Source organism: Halictus rubicundus, chromosome 6 (assembly GCF_050948215.1).
Source record: "Halictus rubicundus isolate RS-2024b chromosome 6, iyHalRubi1_principal, whole genome shotgun sequence".
In the NCBI taxonomy this organism is placed as follows: Eukaryota; Metazoa; Arthropoda; class Insecta; order Hymenoptera; family Halictidae; genus Halictus; species Halictus rubicundus.
The window spans coordinates 106,934-127,713 of NC_135154.1; the positions used below are offsets into that span (position 1 = coordinate 106,934).

Genomic DNA, 20,780 nt, shown 5'->3' on the forward strand with positions numbered 1-20,780 from the left:
CTTATTTACCATTGGTCGAATACGATTACGTATGTTCGTCGCAGAATGGAAATACTCTTAGTGCGCGCGTGGAGTGCGCATTCCAAGTCTTTGTGAAGGTTGCATCACTACATGTGAAGTTGGGGTACTCGCGTCTTCTTACTGCTTTTTGTTAAATTGCACGATATATAACACATAAAAATCAAAATGTTAACTGCTGCAAAGCTGTTTACTCGAAGCTGTAGCGGTGTCACCTGCGACATTGCTAGAAAACAACAGTTCAGCACGATTCTTAAAAATGTAAGTACCGATGGCGATTTACATGTACCGTCCGCATCTTCTTACGCTGAATATTCCGCCTGTATAATTGCTATAATACTATAATTAATTTTATTATTCCATATAGTATATTGTTGATTTCGTTAATATATGCTACGTATTCTTTTTTTTGTACGTATCGATGTATCTTCTTTTGTATAAACCTATGAGGCAACGTAAGCCTTATAGCCGGCACGTGATCCACACGATTTATTTTTCACACTTGAATCCAAGTTTTGTGTAAGATATAGAAACGAATGATCTCCAATACATTCTATTGTATTTATTGTATATTAATTACAGTTATTAAAAATTTACTTAATATGTTAATATATTTATCTTTATTAACAGTAATTCACGATTCAATTAAGACAACCAATTTTACAATTTATATTAGATTATATTAGAACTATTTAAAATGTATTTAAATATATTTTAGGTGGCAGCTCCTGCATACATTGTGCCTCAACAAGCTACAAATCTACATCAATATCGATACAAGTAAATAAGAACTATTTTTTTTATACATTTTGTTAAGGTCAATTTACACTATACAGCACAAACTGTCACCTACCGACAACAACGAGATTGGCACCGGCATGATAGTTTTATGCTTATATCTACATTGCTCTAGCGAGAAACCGTCAGCTGACGTGAAACAGTCAAAGTGCATTGGACAGCTAAAATAGTGCAGCATCAACACATACAGGGACAAACTGGACCGTCAAAACATTCTTCACGACAATGCTGGTCGGTGTTGGTTTGTTCCATTGACGGTATGTGCCAGTCGGCGCAGGACAGTGTGAACAGTTCCATTTAAAATGCATGTTTTAATATTTTATTATGGTGGTCTTGTCGTTATTGGTACATGACAGTCCATGCAGTATAATGTAAATCGACCTTTACACGTTACACTACTAAATTTTAGTTTTTTTTAAAATATGTACCATTTCATTGGGTTAACTACATTATTATATCTTACCTAAATGAAAAACAAATATTGCAGAGGATCCGTTCCACTTAACGGACAATATTTATATCAACACTACTTCACCACTATATGTTTTTGTCGTCATTCTGTTTTCATCGACATCGATTTGCATTAAATTGGTGGCAACAAAGTGTCGACAAAGACTAACATCAGTGAAATCAGAATGTCAGTGAACACAGAATGTCCATGAAAACTAATGTTGGTGACATCAGAATGTCAATGAAAACTGATATCGGTGTAAACATTGTCGAGGAAATCATTGTCTGTTAAGTGGACCTGACTCATAGCAGTTACAGATTTACCAATTAAGGAGGTAATATAAGTTATTATTTAAAAGATACGTTATTTGTATAGATCTGAAGAAGTAAAAGGTGCTGTTATTGGTATTGATCTTGGAACAACTTTCTCGTGTGTGGCTGTAATGGAAGGAAAGCAAGCTAAAGTAATTGAAAATGCCGAAGGTTCGCGAACGACTCCATCTTACGTAGCATTTACTAAAGGTTTGAGATTATTGTAACATATATTCTTTATGCGCTAATTTTATATATGTTTTTATATGTGTATCACTCCACACCATGTGATCACAGTTTGTACTCTGTGTGCCTCACAAGAATTCACCTGGCAGAAATGCGGCTGTAAGCCGTCCGATTGGGTCATACCACATAAACTTTTGGTTCTAACTGAATTATTGGCTAAAGTGTGTTACGTCAAAGCCTAACCCTTGGGTGCGAGCGAGCATCTCTCTTGTCTATGTGCCGTCTCGAGTGATTACTTGTGAGACAGGAACTTTGATGGAATTGCATAGATTTGTAGAACTCAATACCCTGACAATTACAAATGAATTTATAATTCCTCAAAATTATTTAAATTTTTGAAGTTATAAGGATCGGAAGTTTAGGATCAACTTTTTTATTGAAAAAGATTATAACTTAAATAATATGGGACCAATGTGGGACTAACAATATTTTATACATGAAGCTTCAAAGTTTGATTGAAATATACTGCTGTTTACAATGTAGTTTCATAATGTTTTTACTTTTCAAACTTAAAAATTACCTCTTAGGGCAGAAAGTGTTTCAGTGTTAATATACTTGTTTTGTATAATATTAATGCCTTATTATATGCTTATTAAAATTGGTTTTAAGAAATCGTTTTAACACGTTACATGGAATAGAACATATGTAAGCCCTGCAACGAACCCGAAACTCCAGTCATAAAAAGAAAAAACTCCCGCAGTTAACAGAATAAATCTTCAACAGATTTATTTATTGTATTAATCTTTAGTTATAGTGTTGGTATTATTCTAAAGAATTTCGAAATATCTACAGTAAAGATTTTGAAAACTTTTAGATGAAGAGCGTTTGGTTGGTATGCCAGCTAAACGACAAGCAGTTACAAATTCAGCAAACACGTTTTATGCAACAAAACGTTTAATTGGACGAAAGTTTGAGGATCCTGAAGTGAAAAAAGATATGTGCGTGTTACTATCTCTGCGCGTCATTGCTAAATCTTCTTCTTGTATAGTGATAAATAATATCTAAAATTTTAGGAAAACTGTAACTTACAAAATTGTTCGAGCTTCTAATGGAGATGCATGGGTACAAGGAGGGGATGGTAAATTATACTCTCCTAGTCAAATTGGTGCATTTGTACTCATGAAAATGAAGGAAACAGCAGAAGCATATTTAAGTACTTCAGTCAGAAATGCTGTAATTACTGTTCCTGCATATTTTAATGATTCACAGAGGCAAGCAACAAAAGATGCTGGCCAGATTGCTGGTCTTAATGTACTTAGAGTAATCAATGAACCAACAGCAGCTGCTCTTGCATATGGCATGGATAAAACCGAAGACAAAATGTAAGAATCATCACTTTTAAAGTTAAATTATAAGCTTAATTATATTGCTTATTTTATTAATAAAAATACATACGTGTGTATATATAATCTAGAATGATGCTATTATTTTTCGTCTCTTAGCATTTCCTTTAAACATGCTGAAAACATTTACTGACTAATTCAGTATTTTTAACTTATTTTATTGTATAAGAAAGAAGATACTAAAAGTATACCTTTTTTAGCATTGCAGTATATGATTTAGGAGGTGGTACATTTGATATTTCAATCTTAGAAATTCAAAAGGGTGTTTTTGAAGTAAAATCCACAAATGGAGATACTTTCTTGGGAGGAGAGGACTTCGATAATGCTTTAGTAAATTATTTGGTATCAGAATTCAAGAAAGATGTATGTAATTTCAAATAAAATAGTTATTAATTACTAATGCTAAAATAACAATAATATATTTCATATTTAATTATTTTTACAGCAAGGTCTAGATGTAGCTAAGGATGCCATGGCTATGCAACGATTGAAAGAAGCAGCAGAAAAAGCAAAAATAGAATTGTCTAGTTCTCTTCAAACAGATATAAATTTACCTTATCTGACTATGGATGCTAGTGGACCAAAGCACTTGAACCTTAAACTTTCGAGAAGTAAATTTGAGAGTTTAGTCGGCGATTTAATTAAACGTACTGTCCATCCGTGTCAGAAAGCACTTTCTGATGCTGAAGTAGCAAAGTCTGATATTGGAGAAGTGTTGTTAGTTGGTGGTATGACAAGAGTACCTAAGGTTCAACAAACGGTGCAAGAAATATTTGGCCGACAACCATCAAAAGCTGTAAATCCCGATGAAGCTGTAGCTGTTGGTGCTGCAGTTCAAGGAGGAGTACTTGCCGGAGATGTAACCGATGTTCTTCTTCTGGATGTTACTCCACTCTCGCTTGGTAATTATTTGTTTATATATATATCTACTTTTAGTAATTCAATAAAAATACTTGTTTCACTGTGATGTTTATAACTAATCTTCTCTCTGATAATAATGAAGAAAATAGTATACTGAGTTTTATATCATATATATATGTTTATACTACAAATTTTTATGTACGAAAACGTGATTATAACATTGTCGTATATTAATATTTTTTATTTTCTAGGTATTGAAACGTTAGGCGGTGTATTTACAAGATTAATTTCTCGAAATACAACGATTCCCACGAAGAAAAGTCAAGTATTCTCCACAGCAGCTGATGGCCAAACCCAAGTAGAAATTAAAGTTCATCAGGGTGAACGAGAAATGGCTAATGACAATAAACTTTTGGGACAATTTACTCTTGTTGGTATTCCACCCGCACCAAGAGGAGTACCACAAATAGAAGTCACATTTGATATCGATGCCAATGGCATTGTTCACGTATCCGCCAGAGATAAAGGCACTGGAAAAGAGCAACAAAGTTTGTAACATTGTATAATATACACATACAGTATGTCCGTTTTAAGTGCCTACACGTAATTATTTTTGTAAGTATCAGAGATATAAAAAAATGTTTAAGGTGAAGGTTGTATAGCATCGTGGGGTACATATCGTGATGATAATTGTTTGGCCTTAAGATAGTGTTGGTGCATCCTGTGAAGGTTTCATTAAAATTTTTAAATGGAACCCTATCTTTGTTATTGCAGTTTATTGTGACTAGTATTGAGATGTTTCCAAAACACTAACTAAACGTATATTTTGCATAAGTCGTTGCCGAGTTATTAACTTTCAAAGTACACCGCGAGGAGACATCATGGTACCTCTAAAAGAACCGTGTGTGAGTGCGTGTGTGTGTGTTTAGTACTTAGTGTAGTCTATGGTGACTACCCTTCAACATGTCCTCTATCGTTAACGAATAAATTTCTGTAATCTGGAATTACTTTTTCACCTTTATTAGCATTTCAAGTCTTACTTTTGCACATTGCACTTATTTGTTGAGATAATTTTAATAGGCTTTCAACTGGAGTCCGCTAAACTATTTGTGTTAGGTGCACACATATACACACCCATACGGTAGCGCTGTTGCCGGCGGCAGGAAAACTTTGAAAGTTAATAACTCGACAGCGACTTGTGCGAAATACATGTTGGGGTAGTGTTTTGAAAACGTCTCAATATTAACTACAAAAATGTGTAATCAAAAATATAATATTCCGTACTTCAACTTTCATACTTAACTTTCGTACAACTTTGATACTTATAGAATAGAAACAGTGAATTCGCGATATATGTCGCCGAGGCCTTCAGCGGTTCCGCAGTCGGAGACCATAGCTACGGCACCAACCGACGCCGTTATGTCGCCGAGGCCTGGATAATAAATGTCGCGGAATTATCCCCACTACCGCGGGGTATACGCCGTGAGGGGCCAAGAAGCTCGAGAGACCTCAGTCGCCGAGGAGTGTAACATAATACGGGACGGATATATCGGTGAGAGACCAGGAGACCGCTACTAATCCAATAAGAAAACTTCTTTATTTTTCACTACTGTTTTATGGGACATTCACCAACATATTCGTGGCATTTTTCGGTCGGTAAACACGTCGCAGTTCCTGTCTCCTATGAATTATCTGTCAAAGTCACAGTGTCGTCAATGCTGCCGACGAGACCCTACTATTCTTTGATGCAGTGCCGAACGTAGAAAATGACAGTGAAGCTCGAGAACTTCTTTAAATTTAATTATTTTTTTGTAGGACTTTCACCAACATAATCGTGGCATTTTTCTGATTAAAATGAAACAAAATTTGATGTAATTCCGATGATATTCACTTGTGTAATGAGTGATGAAAGTTACTTTTCATTACAATTATATTAACGGAAAATTAGTGTAAATATGATCCAAATTGTATCGAGTTTGTTATCATTTTTATTAGAAAAATGCCACGAATATGTTGGTGAAAGTCCCATAAAAAAAGAATGAAAAATAAAGAAGTTTTGTTATTTTGGTATTATGTTTACACTCCTCGGCGATCGATGCCACTCGAGCTTCGCTGTCCTTATCTGCGTTCGGCACTGCATCAGAGAATAGTAGAACCTCGTCGACAGCATTTGCCGCTGTGACTTTTTTGACTAATAAAATGTAAGACGAATGTATTTACACTCCTCCACGGCAAGCATTGATGGCCTTTTCTACGTTCGGAGAATAAGAAGATTCCTAGAGAAAAAACGACATCAAGACCCGTGTTGCTGACATATACTGCAAATTCACTGTTCTTGTAGAAATAATGGACATTTAAAACGAGCGTACTGTATACATGTTTTTTATTTGTTTATCGAGTAAATAATGGCTAAACTATATTTTTAAAACGTGTAGTTGTTATTCAATCAAGTGGTGGTCTTAGTAAAGACGAAATTGAGAACATGGTTAAGAATGCTGAACAGTATGCTAAACAAGATAAGATAAAGAAAGAAAGAGTTGAGGCTGTAAACCAAGCTGAAGGAATTATTCATGACACGGAAGCTAAATTAGAGGAATTCAAAGCACAATTACCACAAGAAGGGGTAAGAATATAAGTTGTGTGTTGTTGCACACACACGCGCGCGCACATACACACACACAACTCATGCAACACAATATACGTACACGCATACGCACACACATCGAGAGAGAGAGAATGGTAGTATATTAATAATTTCAATTTTTGTATATAGTGTGACCAATTGAGGGGGCTCGTTGCTAAAATGCGGGACACATTAGCCAAGAAAGATGATGTAGATCCAGAAGAAATTAAGAAGCAGTCAAACGATTTGCAACAAGCAAGCCTTAAATTGTTTGAAATGGCGTATAAAAAAGTACGTTACTTAATTCTTTATTTGTTCGATAAAGTTTGAAAACTTCATTGAAAACATTGAATACATTTGATTGTAGATGGCTGCAGAACGAGATAGCCAAAGTCAAAGTCAAAGTCAACAAGAGGACGGAGCTGAAAAGAAGGAAGAGAAGAACTAACTATATACAAGACAATATGTTCAGACAAAACAAATTTATTGCACACATGTAGGAGCACCAACAATATCTTACATGTTCAAAAGAAACGCTTTGTTACGCCGCAGGTAACAAAATTCTAACTAATACTGAACGATGTATTAGAGTTTTTTATTTTTTGAACATGTTTGATTAAGAGTAGAAAATATTAATTTAAAATTGGAAGGTAATCGATAAGATTCCTTTAATCAAAGGATTATAGTATGTATCGCTTTATAATTACGTAAAGATTTTTTAACCATTTCAAAAATTGCATAAAGCAAACAGCTTTAGAATCATTTTGATTTAATTCATACCTTTGAATCACTTGAAATAACGAATATAAAGAAGTAAACCTTCGTAAAGTATTTTGGAAAGCATATGTTTATTACACAATCAATTATAATCTTCTGCGAAGAGGTCAAATTGTAAACTCTGTATATAACAATTTACATTGTGACATTTGGTTTTAAGCAGTTTCTTTATTACTGAACGTATAGAAGTGTTAAAAATGTACTACCTTGTCAGTTTTACTTGGCCTCAATGAAAACCGTAGAAATTGGTAGTTAAACATGTTACAATTTCAGAAATTTGTATCTACAGAATTTGGTGGTAATTCATTTAGTATGAATGTGATCGAATAAAAGTACGAGAGAATGCGATGTATGTTCGGTGCAAAACAAATTATTCTATAGGATATGCGCTATATGTAGAGTATGTTAAGAAGTATTGTAATATGATATAACCATGTTATTAAAATTTTTTATTTGAATTACTGCATGATAGAGTACAGTTATAATAATTTGAATCCCTACAAATCCATTTAAAATACATTTCAAAATAATGAAAACATTACTAAGTAAGGTAAGGAGTAAAGCAGGCTTTGGAATTAATAGCGAGGATGGTGTGGGCGCGTTGACGTCCCTGGCGCCCACGTGCTCCCCCCACGGGGAGGGGGAAGAGGGTAGGGAGGGCGCGGGGTGCACCCCCGGGAGAGGGGGGTAGAGTAGTGTTGGGGGGGGTCCCCGCGTCGCGAGGTGCCCCCACCATTGAGGGCGGTGGATTCGGGGGCTCCGGGTGTGAGCTGACCCCGGCCCCCGGGGGGGAGCATAGCTCCCCCCGTGATAGGACGACACCCCCCGGGTTAATTTCTCGGTTTGGAGGGGTGTCGGTCCGTCCCTCCCCAATTGGGGAGGGGGATTCGTGGGTTGTATTGGGTGAAGAAGGGTCGGGGCGTGCCGGATCGCGCCTCCGACGGCCCTTCCTACCGGTGGCGGCGTCTTCTTGCCTCGGCCGGGGCTGGTTCCTTCGGGATACCGGCTCCGAGCGGGGCACGAAGACTCTGGGAGCTGTGGGTGGACCGAGCTGGGGCTCGGGAAGCCCAATCCGAAGGCTCCAGGGATGGGGACACCGGGCGGGTCCCTCCGCCCGGGGTCTTGTAGCGTAGGCAGTGGGGGAGGCTATCCCCTCCCCCGGGGTAGGATGATAGCTGGGAGGTGTCCTGTTGAGTACTCGCGTGATCCAGGCACCTCCCGTGTAGCTTAGGTGGGCGTGAGGTTTTAGTGGGTAATCTCCGGGGGTTCCGCCCTCCGGGGAGAGTCCCACATAACCCCGGCTTCCCCCAGGGAGTCGGGGTATGTATAAAACATTTCCTCACGATAAAAAAAAAAAGGCTTTGGAATTAATATGGGGCGGGAGCCGACCGCGCAGTGCCACCACTGCGGCGAAGATGTGGTCACGGCGCGGCATACTGTAGCACAGACGAGGTATAGGAGTAGACCAATGACCCAATGTATTTTTCTGTCTCACGCTCGGGGGGCTCTAGAGCTGTCTAGAGCCCCCGTACCATTCCGTGTCACATCCTACCGTATCATCCAGAACTAATATTGTGGAACCGATATTCTACAATGGCGCTGTTGCTGATATAATTTTAAATCTCATGTCGAGGGTTGTAGTTCAGACAACGCGCGGTTGCTAGGCCTATATGATGAATGAAACAAAAGAATGTTGTTTCCTCTTAATTTCATTACAGCTGTTACGTGAGTGCATCGAAGGAGACGTAATGTAATAATAATAATAACGTAACGTCTCCGGCTGAGAATATTTTGGTTTCCGTATGGAATGATTTTTTTTTCGTTAAACACTTTTTTCTTGTTCTTTCTACTACATCAGTCTTCTTCCCTGTGCAATTACAACTACAACAGTTTAATAACATAATTACAAGAAATTAAATTAGTTCAATATTAGCCAAAAGTAAGAACGTAGTTTAACACTATTCCTACCGACACTTCACTTCCTACCGCGACCGGTCTTTAGTACAACTTATATTTTTTAATATAGAATGAAGATAATAGCCAATTTGACAGTATACAAATATAGTTTCTTTTATTGCGGAGTATATAATGTACATTTTATTCGTTTTCATCGCATTTTTTACAAATAAGGCGGTGTAAGAAAATCCGAGGTTCTGGACCGCTTCGGATACCAATCAGGCAAATAAACACCGCGAGGCCGATAGGTGAGCTGTGACACCCTAATCTCAACCAGAACCTATATTTCATATAGGAACACTTGGTCGTAAGATTAGGAAGACCACCCGCTTTTCCTCTGAAACAATTTCTATATGAGATAAGGAAAAGCGCCCCTTTTTCCTCCGATAAGATAAGAACACTCGGTTCTATCTTAAAACTATTTTTTAGACACAATAATATAAGAACACCCCGCTTTCTCCGACGCGATAAGATAAGAACGCACGGTTCTTCCCCATTCGTCAAGACATGGGAAAGAACCCCCACTCTCGCCCAAAACTTCACATATATAAGCACCCTCAAATAAAGCTACAACCAGTTGTTATACTAAAAACCTCTCAGAACGCATTAAGTCTATCCTGAGTCCTCCTAGAATAAGATACGTCTTATTCTAACAAACTCCGAAGTCTCAGTAGTGTTCGCGTTACCACCGCGCACCGTGACAGAGCGAGAACTGTAAACACTTTGAAGTGCCGTAAAGCAGTTCCTGGAAGGCACTTTTCGGCTAAAATGATGCCACAACTGCATTACCTTTCGATTGTAACGACTTTATAGTTTCGGAATTGAGTCTTTGAAAGAATACTATTACAAAAAGATATAAATCGTTCTACCGGTCAAATGATCGGTCGTGGTAGGTAAGACAGACTACAAGTTTTTCTCAGAAAATAAACAATATAAAAAGAAGTGAATATTGAAAAATTTATTATACGCATATTTTACGAAACGTCGTGAAGTTTAAAGGCGATTCAATTACGTTGTATATAGGAAATTCTAATCGAAATATTAAAAACGGTCATTTGACCGGTCGCGGTAGGAATAATGTTAAATTTAATTTTTAAAAATACGACGTTGATATCACTAATTTCATTTGACTATTTAATAACTACCTATTAATTTGCAGTATATACAGGGTGGCCCACATAACTCTGAACAGCTCAATATCTCGAAAACTATGCCATCGATTTTAAAGTACTTACCAGGCCCTCAACCCGACCTCCCATGGTACGCACTTGACAAGGATGAAATTTCCGCGTTCGAAAATTCCACGTTCCCACGCACCATGGTCGCCACATGCATTAAAACCACAGACGAGGTATAAGCAGAGAGGAATGAGAGTGCTCACGCCCGGGGTTTCGGCGTTCCCACTTTCGTGACATCGCCGCTTTAGCATGGCACAGAACCGGTCAGTCTTTCCTGGAACAGAACCGGTCAGTCTTTTAGCATGGCACAGAACCGGTCAGTCTTTTAGCATAAAACTGAACGCACATTATTTTTTTAACCAGGATTAGAACGTACAGCTTTAATTGTTTTATATGAAATATGTAACTAACATGTAAATCTTGTGTACAAAATCTCTAATATTAATTGTAATGATACGTATTTTATTTTTTTTCCAAGTTTGTAGTTGCAAACTTTAGTTGTAAAAAATGGAAAATCCGGAAAAATTCGAACAAATACAGATCTCACATCGAAGTTTAAAAGCGACCAAACTGAATATTAATTTAATAATGAGCTATTGTCATCAACACTATCTTAAATTTTTTCATATATATAGCTACTGTTATTATTAATTAAAAAAAATTTTCTTTCATGAATAAATATTTTTTCCACCTCAGCACCATAAGATTTTTACTAGATGACTTTAAAAACACATTAGAACTATTTTTAAATAATTTTACTCGAAAACATTCTAGTTTACTCTTTATTTCACCGTTCTACTAATTTTTTATGGGCTGCATTGCAGCTCTGTTTAACACCCCTTTACAACCCAATACCATGGTACCATCCATATTCAAGGAAGAACAATTTTTTGCGACGATCATTGAAAAAATAAAAGTGTTTCCTTCATTTCAGTCCTTTAGTGCGTTGGTGACGTAGTGCCCAGCACACCTACCTGTGTTCTGTGTCACATCTGGAGTTTTATGGTACGCTAACAATCCCTATTGAGTCGCAAGCCAGACCATACAAACGAATGCATCCACAACTTCCAGAGACCTGCCTCCAAAACTAATTAAAGGAAGGCTAGACATGCAGTGTGTACTAAACTCCTCAAAAGAGGTGGATTCCAGTCGCTCGTGTCATAAACCGCATTCGATACTTCATCGACAGGGTGATCTTACATATTTCTGTAACAGTTCCTGAACACATTATCATTCATCTGAAACTGCTTTGTACGACATTACACACGCCACATAATTTTTATTTTCTAATTTTATCAAAGTAGTATATATAACAGAATCATACAAGTGTCTACAATTACTTGAAATTCAAAATACAGAGCGTTTCTTCCTCTGCGACTGTAAAAAAAGGACTTTAAAAGAATGTTTAGATAACAGGTGGGCTGTCCTTCCAAAAGGCACCTGTGACCAGAGTTGGGCATTTTATCTATATCTTTTATTCGAAGGCTTCCAATAAATCTTCGAATAACTTTTGCCGAGCGCCGAGCATCAAAGACTCAGCGAAGACAGACGACATACAATGTAAGCGGATGGAGAATCGCGCACGAATGAAAGTTTAAACTTTTAGATTTTTCAACATATCCTCAAAAAATTGTGACGAGCGAATGGAGGGGATTTTCCTGATGAAAATGAGATCAAATTCGAGTGTAATCGAACAAGTTTCACTGATACGTAATGGTACGATAAAAATTACAATCTCATTAAAGACAGTCCAAATGATGTCGTGTTTGCACTCATTTTGATCGGAACAAGCTCTACAACTCATTCGTCTTAACAATATTGTTCTGATTAAAAACATAAAAGCATAAATTGCCAATAATGCTGGATTCTCCATCTGCTTACATTGTAGGTTGTTGGTCGGTCGTTGGTCTTTGAAGTTCCGAGCTCGTAGAGTCGCGAGATATCGGTGTGAAACAACTGCCAATCCAATTGCAAAACTTCTTTATTTCTCATTATTTTTTTATGGGACTTGCGCCAACTAATTCGTGGCATTCTTCTGATTAAAATGACACTAAACACGGTACAAATTGGACTGTATTTAGCATTTTTATCCGTAGATTTATTCGAAGGCTTCGAATAAATCTTCGGATAACTTTTGCCAGCTCGACGAATAAACGGCGACGACGGCCGACGAGGACCGACGAGCGCCGAACGTCGAAGACCCAGCGACGACAGACGACATACAATGTAAGCGGATGGAGAATCGCGCACGAATGAAAGTTTAAACTCTTAGATTTTTTAACATATCCTCATAAAATTGTGACGAGCGAATGGAGGGGATTTTCCTGATGAAAATGAGGTCAAATTCGAGTGTAATCGAACAAGTTTCACTGATATGTAATGTTACGATAAGAATTACAATCTCATTAAACACAGTCCAAATGATGTTGTGTTTGGACTCATTTCGATCGGAACAAGCTCTACAACTCGTTCGTCTTAACAATATTGTTCTGATTAAAAACATACAAGCATAAATTGCCAATAATGCACGATTCTCCATCCGCTTACATTGTGTGCCGTTTGGCAGTCGCTGGGTCTTAGACATTCGGCGCTCGTCGGTCCTCGTCGGCCGTCGTCGCCGTTTATTCGTCGAGCTGGCAAAAGTTATAGCAAAAATTATCGAAGCCTTCGAATAAATCTACGGATAAAAATGCTAAATACAGTCCAATTTGTACCGTGTTTAGTGTCATTTTAATCAGAAGAATGCCACGAATTAGTTGGCGCAAGTCCCATAAAAATATCACGAAAAACAATGAAGTTTTGCAATTGGATTGGTAGTTGTTTCACACCGATATCTCGCGACTCTGCGAGCTCGGAACTTCAAAGACCAGCGACCGACCAACAGCCTACAATGTAAGCAGATGGGGAATCCAGCATTACTGGCAATTTATGCTTGTATGTTTTTAATCAGAACAATATTGTTAAGACGAATGAGTTGTAGAGCTTGTTCCGATCGAAATGAGTCCAAACACGACATCATTTGGACTGTCTTTAATGAGATTGTATTTTTTATCGTAAAATTAGGTATCAGTGAAACTTGTTCGATTACACTCGAATTTGACCTCATTTTCATCAGGAAAATCCCCTCCATTCGCTCGTCACAATTTCATGAGGATATATTGAAAAATCTAAAAGTTTAAACTTTCATACGTGCGCGATTCTCCATTCGCTTACATTGTATGTCGTCCGTCGTTGCTGGGTCTTTGAAGCTCGGCGCTCGGCAAAAGTTATTCCAAGATTTATTCGAAGCCTTCGAATAAAAGATACAGATAAAAGATGAAAAAATTATTCGAAGTTCGAATAAATCCGCTTCGAATAGAAAAAATTATCTTTATTCGTCGGATAAATTCTCGACGAATAAAATTATTTATCCGATACTCGTCCAATAAAGATGCTTTTTTTTATTCGAACCTTCAAATAACAAATAAAGATAAAGTATCTTTTATTCAAATTTTCATTTAAATAATTTTTTATCCCAAATAATGCCCATCTCTGCGAGGGCCGTTAGCACCGTGAAAGATTTACTTAATATTTAATTGAATTTAATAATTACAAAGAGGGTATCATGAACAAAGTGCATGCACTTGGAACTGTTACAGAAATATGTAAGATCACCCTTTCGATGAAGTATCGAATGAGGTTTATAACACGAGCGACTGGAATCCGCCTCTTTTGAGGAGTATAGTACACACTGCATGTCTAGCCTTCCTTTAATTAGTTTTGGAGGCAGGTCTCTGGAAGTTGTGGATGCATTCGCTTGTACGGTCTGGCTTGCGAGTCAATAGCAATTGTTAGCGTACCATAAAACTCCAGATGTTACACAGAACACAGGTAGGTGTGCTGGGCGCTACGTCACCAACGCACTAAAGGACTGAAATGAAGGAAACACTTTTGTTTTTTCAATGGTCGTCGCAAAAAATTGTTCTTCCTTGAATATGGATGGTACCATGGTATTGAGTTGTAAAGGAGTGTTAAACAGAGCTGCAATGCAGCCCATAAAAAATTAGTAGAACGGTGAAATAAAGAGTAAACTAGAATGTTTTCGAGTAAAATTATTTAAAAATAGTTCTAATGTGTTTTTAAAGTCATCTAGTAAAAATCTTATGGTGCTGAGGTGGAAAAATATTTATTCGTGAAAGAAAAATTTTTTAAATTAATAATAACAGTAGCTAAATATATGAAAAAATTTAAGATAGTGTTGATGACAATAGCTCATTATTAAATTAATATTCAGGTTGGTCGCTTTTAAACTTCGATATGAGATCTTTATTTGTTCGAATTTTTCCGGATTTTCCATTTTTTACAACTAAAGTTTGCAACTACAAACTTGGAAAAAAAATAAAATACGTATCATTACAATTAATATTAGAGATTTTGTACACAAGATTTACATGTTAGTTACGTATTTCATATAAAACAATTAAGCTGTACGTTCTGATCCTGGTTAAAAAAATAATGTGCGTTCAGTTTTATGCTAAAAGACTGACCGGTTCTGTGCCATGCTAAAAGACTGACCGGTTCTGTTCCAGGAAAGACTGACCGGTTCTGTGCCATGCTAAAGCGGCGATGTCACGAAAGTGGGAACGCCGAAACCCCGGGCGTGAGCACTCTCATTCCTCTCTGGTATAAGGATAGACCTATCATCTTATGGGACTTCGTATCCGATGTTCTGAAATATCGACCGTTCAAAAAATCAGAGGTTTTGGTATGCCCTCTACGATTTAGAGTGGTGAGTTTAGGAATTAAATTTAATCACAGGTATCGAAGGCGTAGTTGCCAAACCACATCGGAGAATATTCGTCGCATAGTTGCCAATTTACTGTTACTGCCGTGTAATGCACAGCGCGTATTTCGGCTATTTTCCAAGTTACAGTCGCAATTCTGGAAAAGTAAACGAAACGAGATATTACATGATTAATTCAACCTGAATATTTCATCTCTGTTTAAGTACAATGCTTTCTGTTTCTATACCCATTTTAAAGCTAAATAAATGCTTTTTCAATTTATATAAATAAACTTTTATTTATTGATAGTAAACATAACAATAATTGTTGTTAAAAATTGAAATACCTATTTAGCGCTATTTTTATCTTGAAATTGATTTATATGAACTGTTGTTGGTTCCTTTGAACGTTCTGCTATCAAATACAATTTTCAGAAGGACGGAAAAATATTCAAAAGATTGTCAACAAAAATTTTAATGACAGCTGTTATGCGAGGTTCCATATTCGTTACAAGTTGCAGCGGGTCTGTTATTATATGTTAACATTACATATACAATTATTAGTTCTTTTTTCCAAATATTTTCATAACTTGTGCAAGATCTTATTAATTATAAACAATAAATCTGTATAAAATGCTGTTTATTGCTGATCTGACTTATCGTTAAATCGTCAAAGCATACAGGATTTCAGATTTAGTTGATCTCTTACCATTATTGTTATCAGTTTTGAAGTAATTGTTTATCAATAATAACAATATCGATAATAATTATCGATAATAACAGACATGCCGCAACTTGTAACGAATATGGAACCTCGCATAACACCTGTCATTAAAATATTTTTTGACAATCTGTTGAATATTTTTCCGTCCTTTTTGAAAATTGTATTTGATAACAAAAGGTTCAAAGAAGCCAACAACAGTTTATACGAATCAATTTCTAGATATAAATAGCGCTAAATAGGTATTTAAATTTTCAACAACAATTATTATTTTGTTTACCATCAATAAATAAAAGTTTATTTATATAAATTGAAAAAGCATTTATTCTGCTTTAAATGAGTATAGAAACAATTTAGATTAAAAATGATAAAAAATAATTCCTCTCCATAAAAAAATACTACTTAATTTAAATAATAATAATTTTATGTAATTTAAAATAAAATGAAATGAGAAGAATACGCTTATGTACAAAATTCAATGAAAATTTATGATATAGAGGTAACGGTTATTTACATTTTAATTAAGCTTATTATTTACACGAAAAAGGTATACTTTTTTTTTTCTTTAAGTAAGAGGAGGAAAATGCCTTACGCACATCCCAGAATGGGGTAGTGTGGGGCTCAGGTAGCAGAGTTTTGGCGTACCTAGACCCACTAAAAACCTGATCTCACCCGGGACACCGCGTTTTTCACCGACATTTCATGAAACAAAACGCGAAGCCGCAGGTTGCCGCAGTATAATTTTGGATTTATTATTTACTTAGGCATCTACAAACGTGTTTTTAGCATGCGCACGTTGGCACACGTTGGCGCAAGAGAGATATCACTTTTTAAACTTCATTAACGTTGCTCTTTTCCACGTTTAATGGCATTACATGTAAAACTACTCGAAGGAATTAAAAATAAATAGTTTCCACGATTGTTTCCGAGTCTTAGTACTCGAAGTAAGCCAAGAAAAAACAATATTTTTCGTATTTCTATTTTTACAGGCGCATACGGTTTCTTCAAACATGCGCTTGAGTTCATTCTGAAACCTAGGTATGCTTAGCATGGCCGAATTTAATTCATTTTTATGGAATTGCCGAATTTGATTCATCCTTGAAACGTTTTGATTTAATACCCTACTAGTAAAAAATATAACAAATTTGATTTTATAAGACACTTGAAAATATGGAGTTTTAGCCGCTCTCAGACCACTGTGCGGCGGAGTAAGGGTACCGACTTTTATAGCCAATTCGCCTGTGAAATTCCGCAATCGTTGGGCCTTCGGTCAAAATATACCTGCAGCCTTTTTAAACTGTGAATCCTCGAAGCTGGAGTTTCCCTCGTCGTTTATGGTAGCTCTGAAAAGAGCTGATTTTGAAAGAAGAGCTATCCGCAAAGATTATTCTACATAATTCTGGCAATAATGATACTCAAGGATAAAATGAGAAAAACATAAATGTTCTTTGCACCAAGAACATTTAAGTACAACTACATTTGAGCAATGGAAACACGTTAGACCATCTAATTTTGTAAAGCAGAACTCTACGGGATTTTCAAATTCTCCTGGCCGCTCTTCTATATATCCACTGCGGAACCAAGCATATTGAAACAGCCGTTTATAACGCGCAGCTGATAATTGGTTGTGGATTAATGAGTGTAGTTTAATAATATTATCTCTTGCGTGTAGATTGATATCAATATTTAATAATATTGCAAGATCGGAAGATCGGCCCTCTGGCAGGGCGTTACGTATGATCTCGTCGTTATATCCATTCCATGAATCAAGAGGTAAAACAGAATTTTCTGGAGCAGATGGGAGAAATACTTCAGTCAACCACGTTCTAAATAATTCTTTCGTTAGTTTACCCGATGTGGAAGCTTCAATGTGGAGATTAGGTGCCGTGAACACACTTCTTCGTACACGAGGTCCTTACTGCCCTTTGACTTCTTTCAAAACAATATACAATGGCGATAGCCGTTGATTCATAAGCACTTACATAGAACGGTCAGTTCGGACAAAAGGTTGACTTCTCTCTTCAAATAAATTTGTTTACGAACGAAATACTGCGAAATTCTTAGATAAATCTAATGAACACTTGTGCAAAGTATTCTACATTAATATTGATTGTTTGTAGGGAGGGACATCTTTCAATTTCTTCGAGATAGAAATAACGTCTGTGCGTCTAGTAGTGTTGGTGTCCAAAATTCAATTTATGAATATGTGGCTCAGACATGTAATTTTGAAAATTTTGATAGACGTCAGAAGATTTTGTTAGAAAAATAATTAAACAATTTTCTATCAATTTAGTAAAAAAAATGGAAGAACAACGAACGCGATGTTGACAGATTTCTTTTAAAATGGCCCGGATTGGTTTGAACAACCACTGTTTGAATTTGAAGGACGCAGTGAAGGTGGACGACCAAAAAAAGGGTTTTCTGAGGCAAGTGACATGATAAATCGCAGGCAAATAGAAAGCCTGTTGACGCAGTACACCCCGGAAGAGTTGGAGTACATAGCACGAGTTGCACACAGAGCATCGGGGAATGAATTTATATCCATGGTATTGTATATTGGTAACTGTACACAAAGTGCTCATACAAGGTGCTGATGTGGTAGAAAGCATCCTATTATCCATCGGAAATCTTTCAGAAGATACCCAGGAAGCAACGCATAAGGAATTATGTACGATAATTTCGCGAGTACCACACTCGGAAAATTTCTCGACGGGCCACCAACCAAGATCTCAGTGACCCAAAAGAAGCCATCTGGGGATGTTTTAAACATTTCGGATAATCTGGCAGAATAATGTTTCCAACAAAAGTTAATCGATACTCAGTTATCTATAAATCCCAATAAAAAAAAATTTTTTTGATAAAAAATTATGGTCATCTTAATTTTTTAAGTAAATATAAAACTAAGCATTTTTTATTACATATTGTTGTAGCTGATGTTAAGACGAATCTTTTATTTATTGTTAACAAATATAGAAATAATTGGTGTTCAAATTTCAAAATTGCAAAAGGTTATTTATATATAACCAAGTTACGTTGAAAGCTTGGCTTTGTAGTTTTTAGTAAGTTATTAAAACATCTGTCTTGTAATGTTCATGAAAATTTTCATAAAAACCATTTAAAAAATATTTATATAATAATTACTGATCAAAGCAATGTAGTTAATTAATAATAGGAACAAAATGATGTCATCCTATAACAATAACAATACAGTTCTGAACAATGAATTTATTCGCGTATGCGTTACATTTATAAAGTACATATTCATATTTGGCTGTTTACAACATTTCGAATTTTGCAGTTAAACATATTCTGTATTGTACGTACAGTTTCATTCATTTGTTATTTATACCCAACATAAAGTTTAACTAATCATAACCGAAATTAGTATTTGAAATCGTTAAAGCGTTTTAGAAAACAATATTCTATATATCTGTCAGCAGATTTTAGTTCCAGTTGGTAATACAGGATGTGACACGAAAATGGTAATGGGGTTACGTGACCCCAAAAACGTTGGACACGAAAATGCATTGGATGATAGGTCTATCCTTATACCTCGTCTGTGTTAAAACCATGTTTCTCAAAACGATCTTTGGCGACTCGAAAAAAATTTTTTATCATTCTGTTATTATTTCCTACCTTACCAACGCAACGCATTCTAAACGCACAATCCTTCTGGTCCAGACTACCGACGAGGTACAGTAGATTATCGTTGTGAGTCACTACCGCCGTTCTTTTCACTGACACTCATACGAATCGGTGGTTCTCGCCAAGCGTCTCATTTGAAATACACAGGGCACGCTGGAAACCTAAGAGTCATCCCGCGTGAAAGTCATAAGAAACCTATGGCACACCAAAATGACTGACGTTCAAATGGAGAAAATATCCGTCTCCGATATAATGTTGCACGGAGAAGTGGACAGCGAAACTCGAGAACCGTCGCCACCGAGGATTGGGGCCACACATTGTCGGGTATATCGGTGTGAGATCAGAAGACTAATCCAATTACAAAACTTCTTTATTTTTCGTTATTTTTTTATGAAACTTTTACCAACATATTCGTGGCATTTTTCTGATTAAAATGAAACCAAATATGATTATATATATTACGCGATACCACTATCGGGCGTCCGGTTTATTTCAACCGTATTCTCCATCTGGGGATACGACGACGATTCGGTTTCACCTGTGTTCTCATCTCCGTTCGGCGCTGCCCGCCTTCATGGCCGTCCCTTCCGAAACGTACAGAGGAACCAGGCGTCCCTATTCTCAGGCAGCCAGGAAGATACCCTGTTGTTTCCCCCCAGCGCGCGGCCGTGGTCTTACCTCGTGCTCTCCCACAGATGCAGCAAAAGTGCTCGCTCCGCGGTAATCTACCGGTATTTATACGAACTCATTGCTAGCTTTATCAATAACGCGTTACTAGTGGTCTAGAAGGTTCCAAACCCCGCGGTCCCCTCGAACCGCCGCACAGTGCGGACAAATCGGCACATCTCGCTACATGTTTATTTGACGATGTACGAAAATTTCCTTTGGCAGAACTGCATATTAGCAGGAAATTCATATTAATAATAATATTGCTTTATTCAGCCTTACAGCCAAGAATTAGACTCGGGTTACAATATCCTATACTTACAACAAAAAACAACTATCTTATCCTAGCATTCTCTCTCTCTCTCTCTCTCTCTCTCTCTCTCTCTCTCTCTCTCTCTCTCTCTCTCTCTCTCTCTCTCTCTCT

The 20,780-nt window shown here is 36.8% G+C and overlaps 1 protein-coding gene across 1 annotated transcript; it reads left to right on the forward strand.

The window, feature by feature from the left end:
- The first annotated feature begins 52 nt into the window (after positions 1–52).
- Hsc70-5 (Heat shock protein 70 cognate 5) lies at positions 53–7,894 on the forward strand. The gene is made up of 11 exons (XM_076789383.1): positions 53–279; positions 737–798; positions 1,643–1,788; positions 2,639–2,762; positions 2,838–3,146; positions 3,368–3,530; positions 3,613–4,069; positions 4,280–4,576; positions 6,464–6,651; positions 6,802–6,942; positions 7,019–7,894. Exons 1-11 carry the CDS (start codon positions 187–189, stop codon positions 7,097–7,099), a joined length of 2,061 nt encoding a protein of 686 aa, XP_076645498.1. The 5' UTR covers positions 53–186; the 3' UTR covers positions 7,100–7,894.
- The last annotated feature ends 12,886 nt before the right edge of the window (positions 7,895–20,780 follow it).

Excerpts from the sequence above, each read along its gene's own strand:
- Hsc70-5 (XM_076789383.1), top strand. The coding sequence starts at position 187 with ATGTTAACTGCTGCAAAGCTGTTTACTCGAAGCTGTAGCGGTGTCACC. Across the intron at positions 799-1,642 it reads CTACATCAATATCGATACAA|ATCTGAAGAAGTAAAAGGTG; the intron begins GTAAATAAGAAC and ends TTATTTGTATAG. Across the intron at positions 4,070-4,279 it reads TGTTACTCCACTCTCGCTTG|GTATTGAAACGTTAGGCGGT; the intron begins GTAATTATTTGT and ends TTTATTTTCTAG.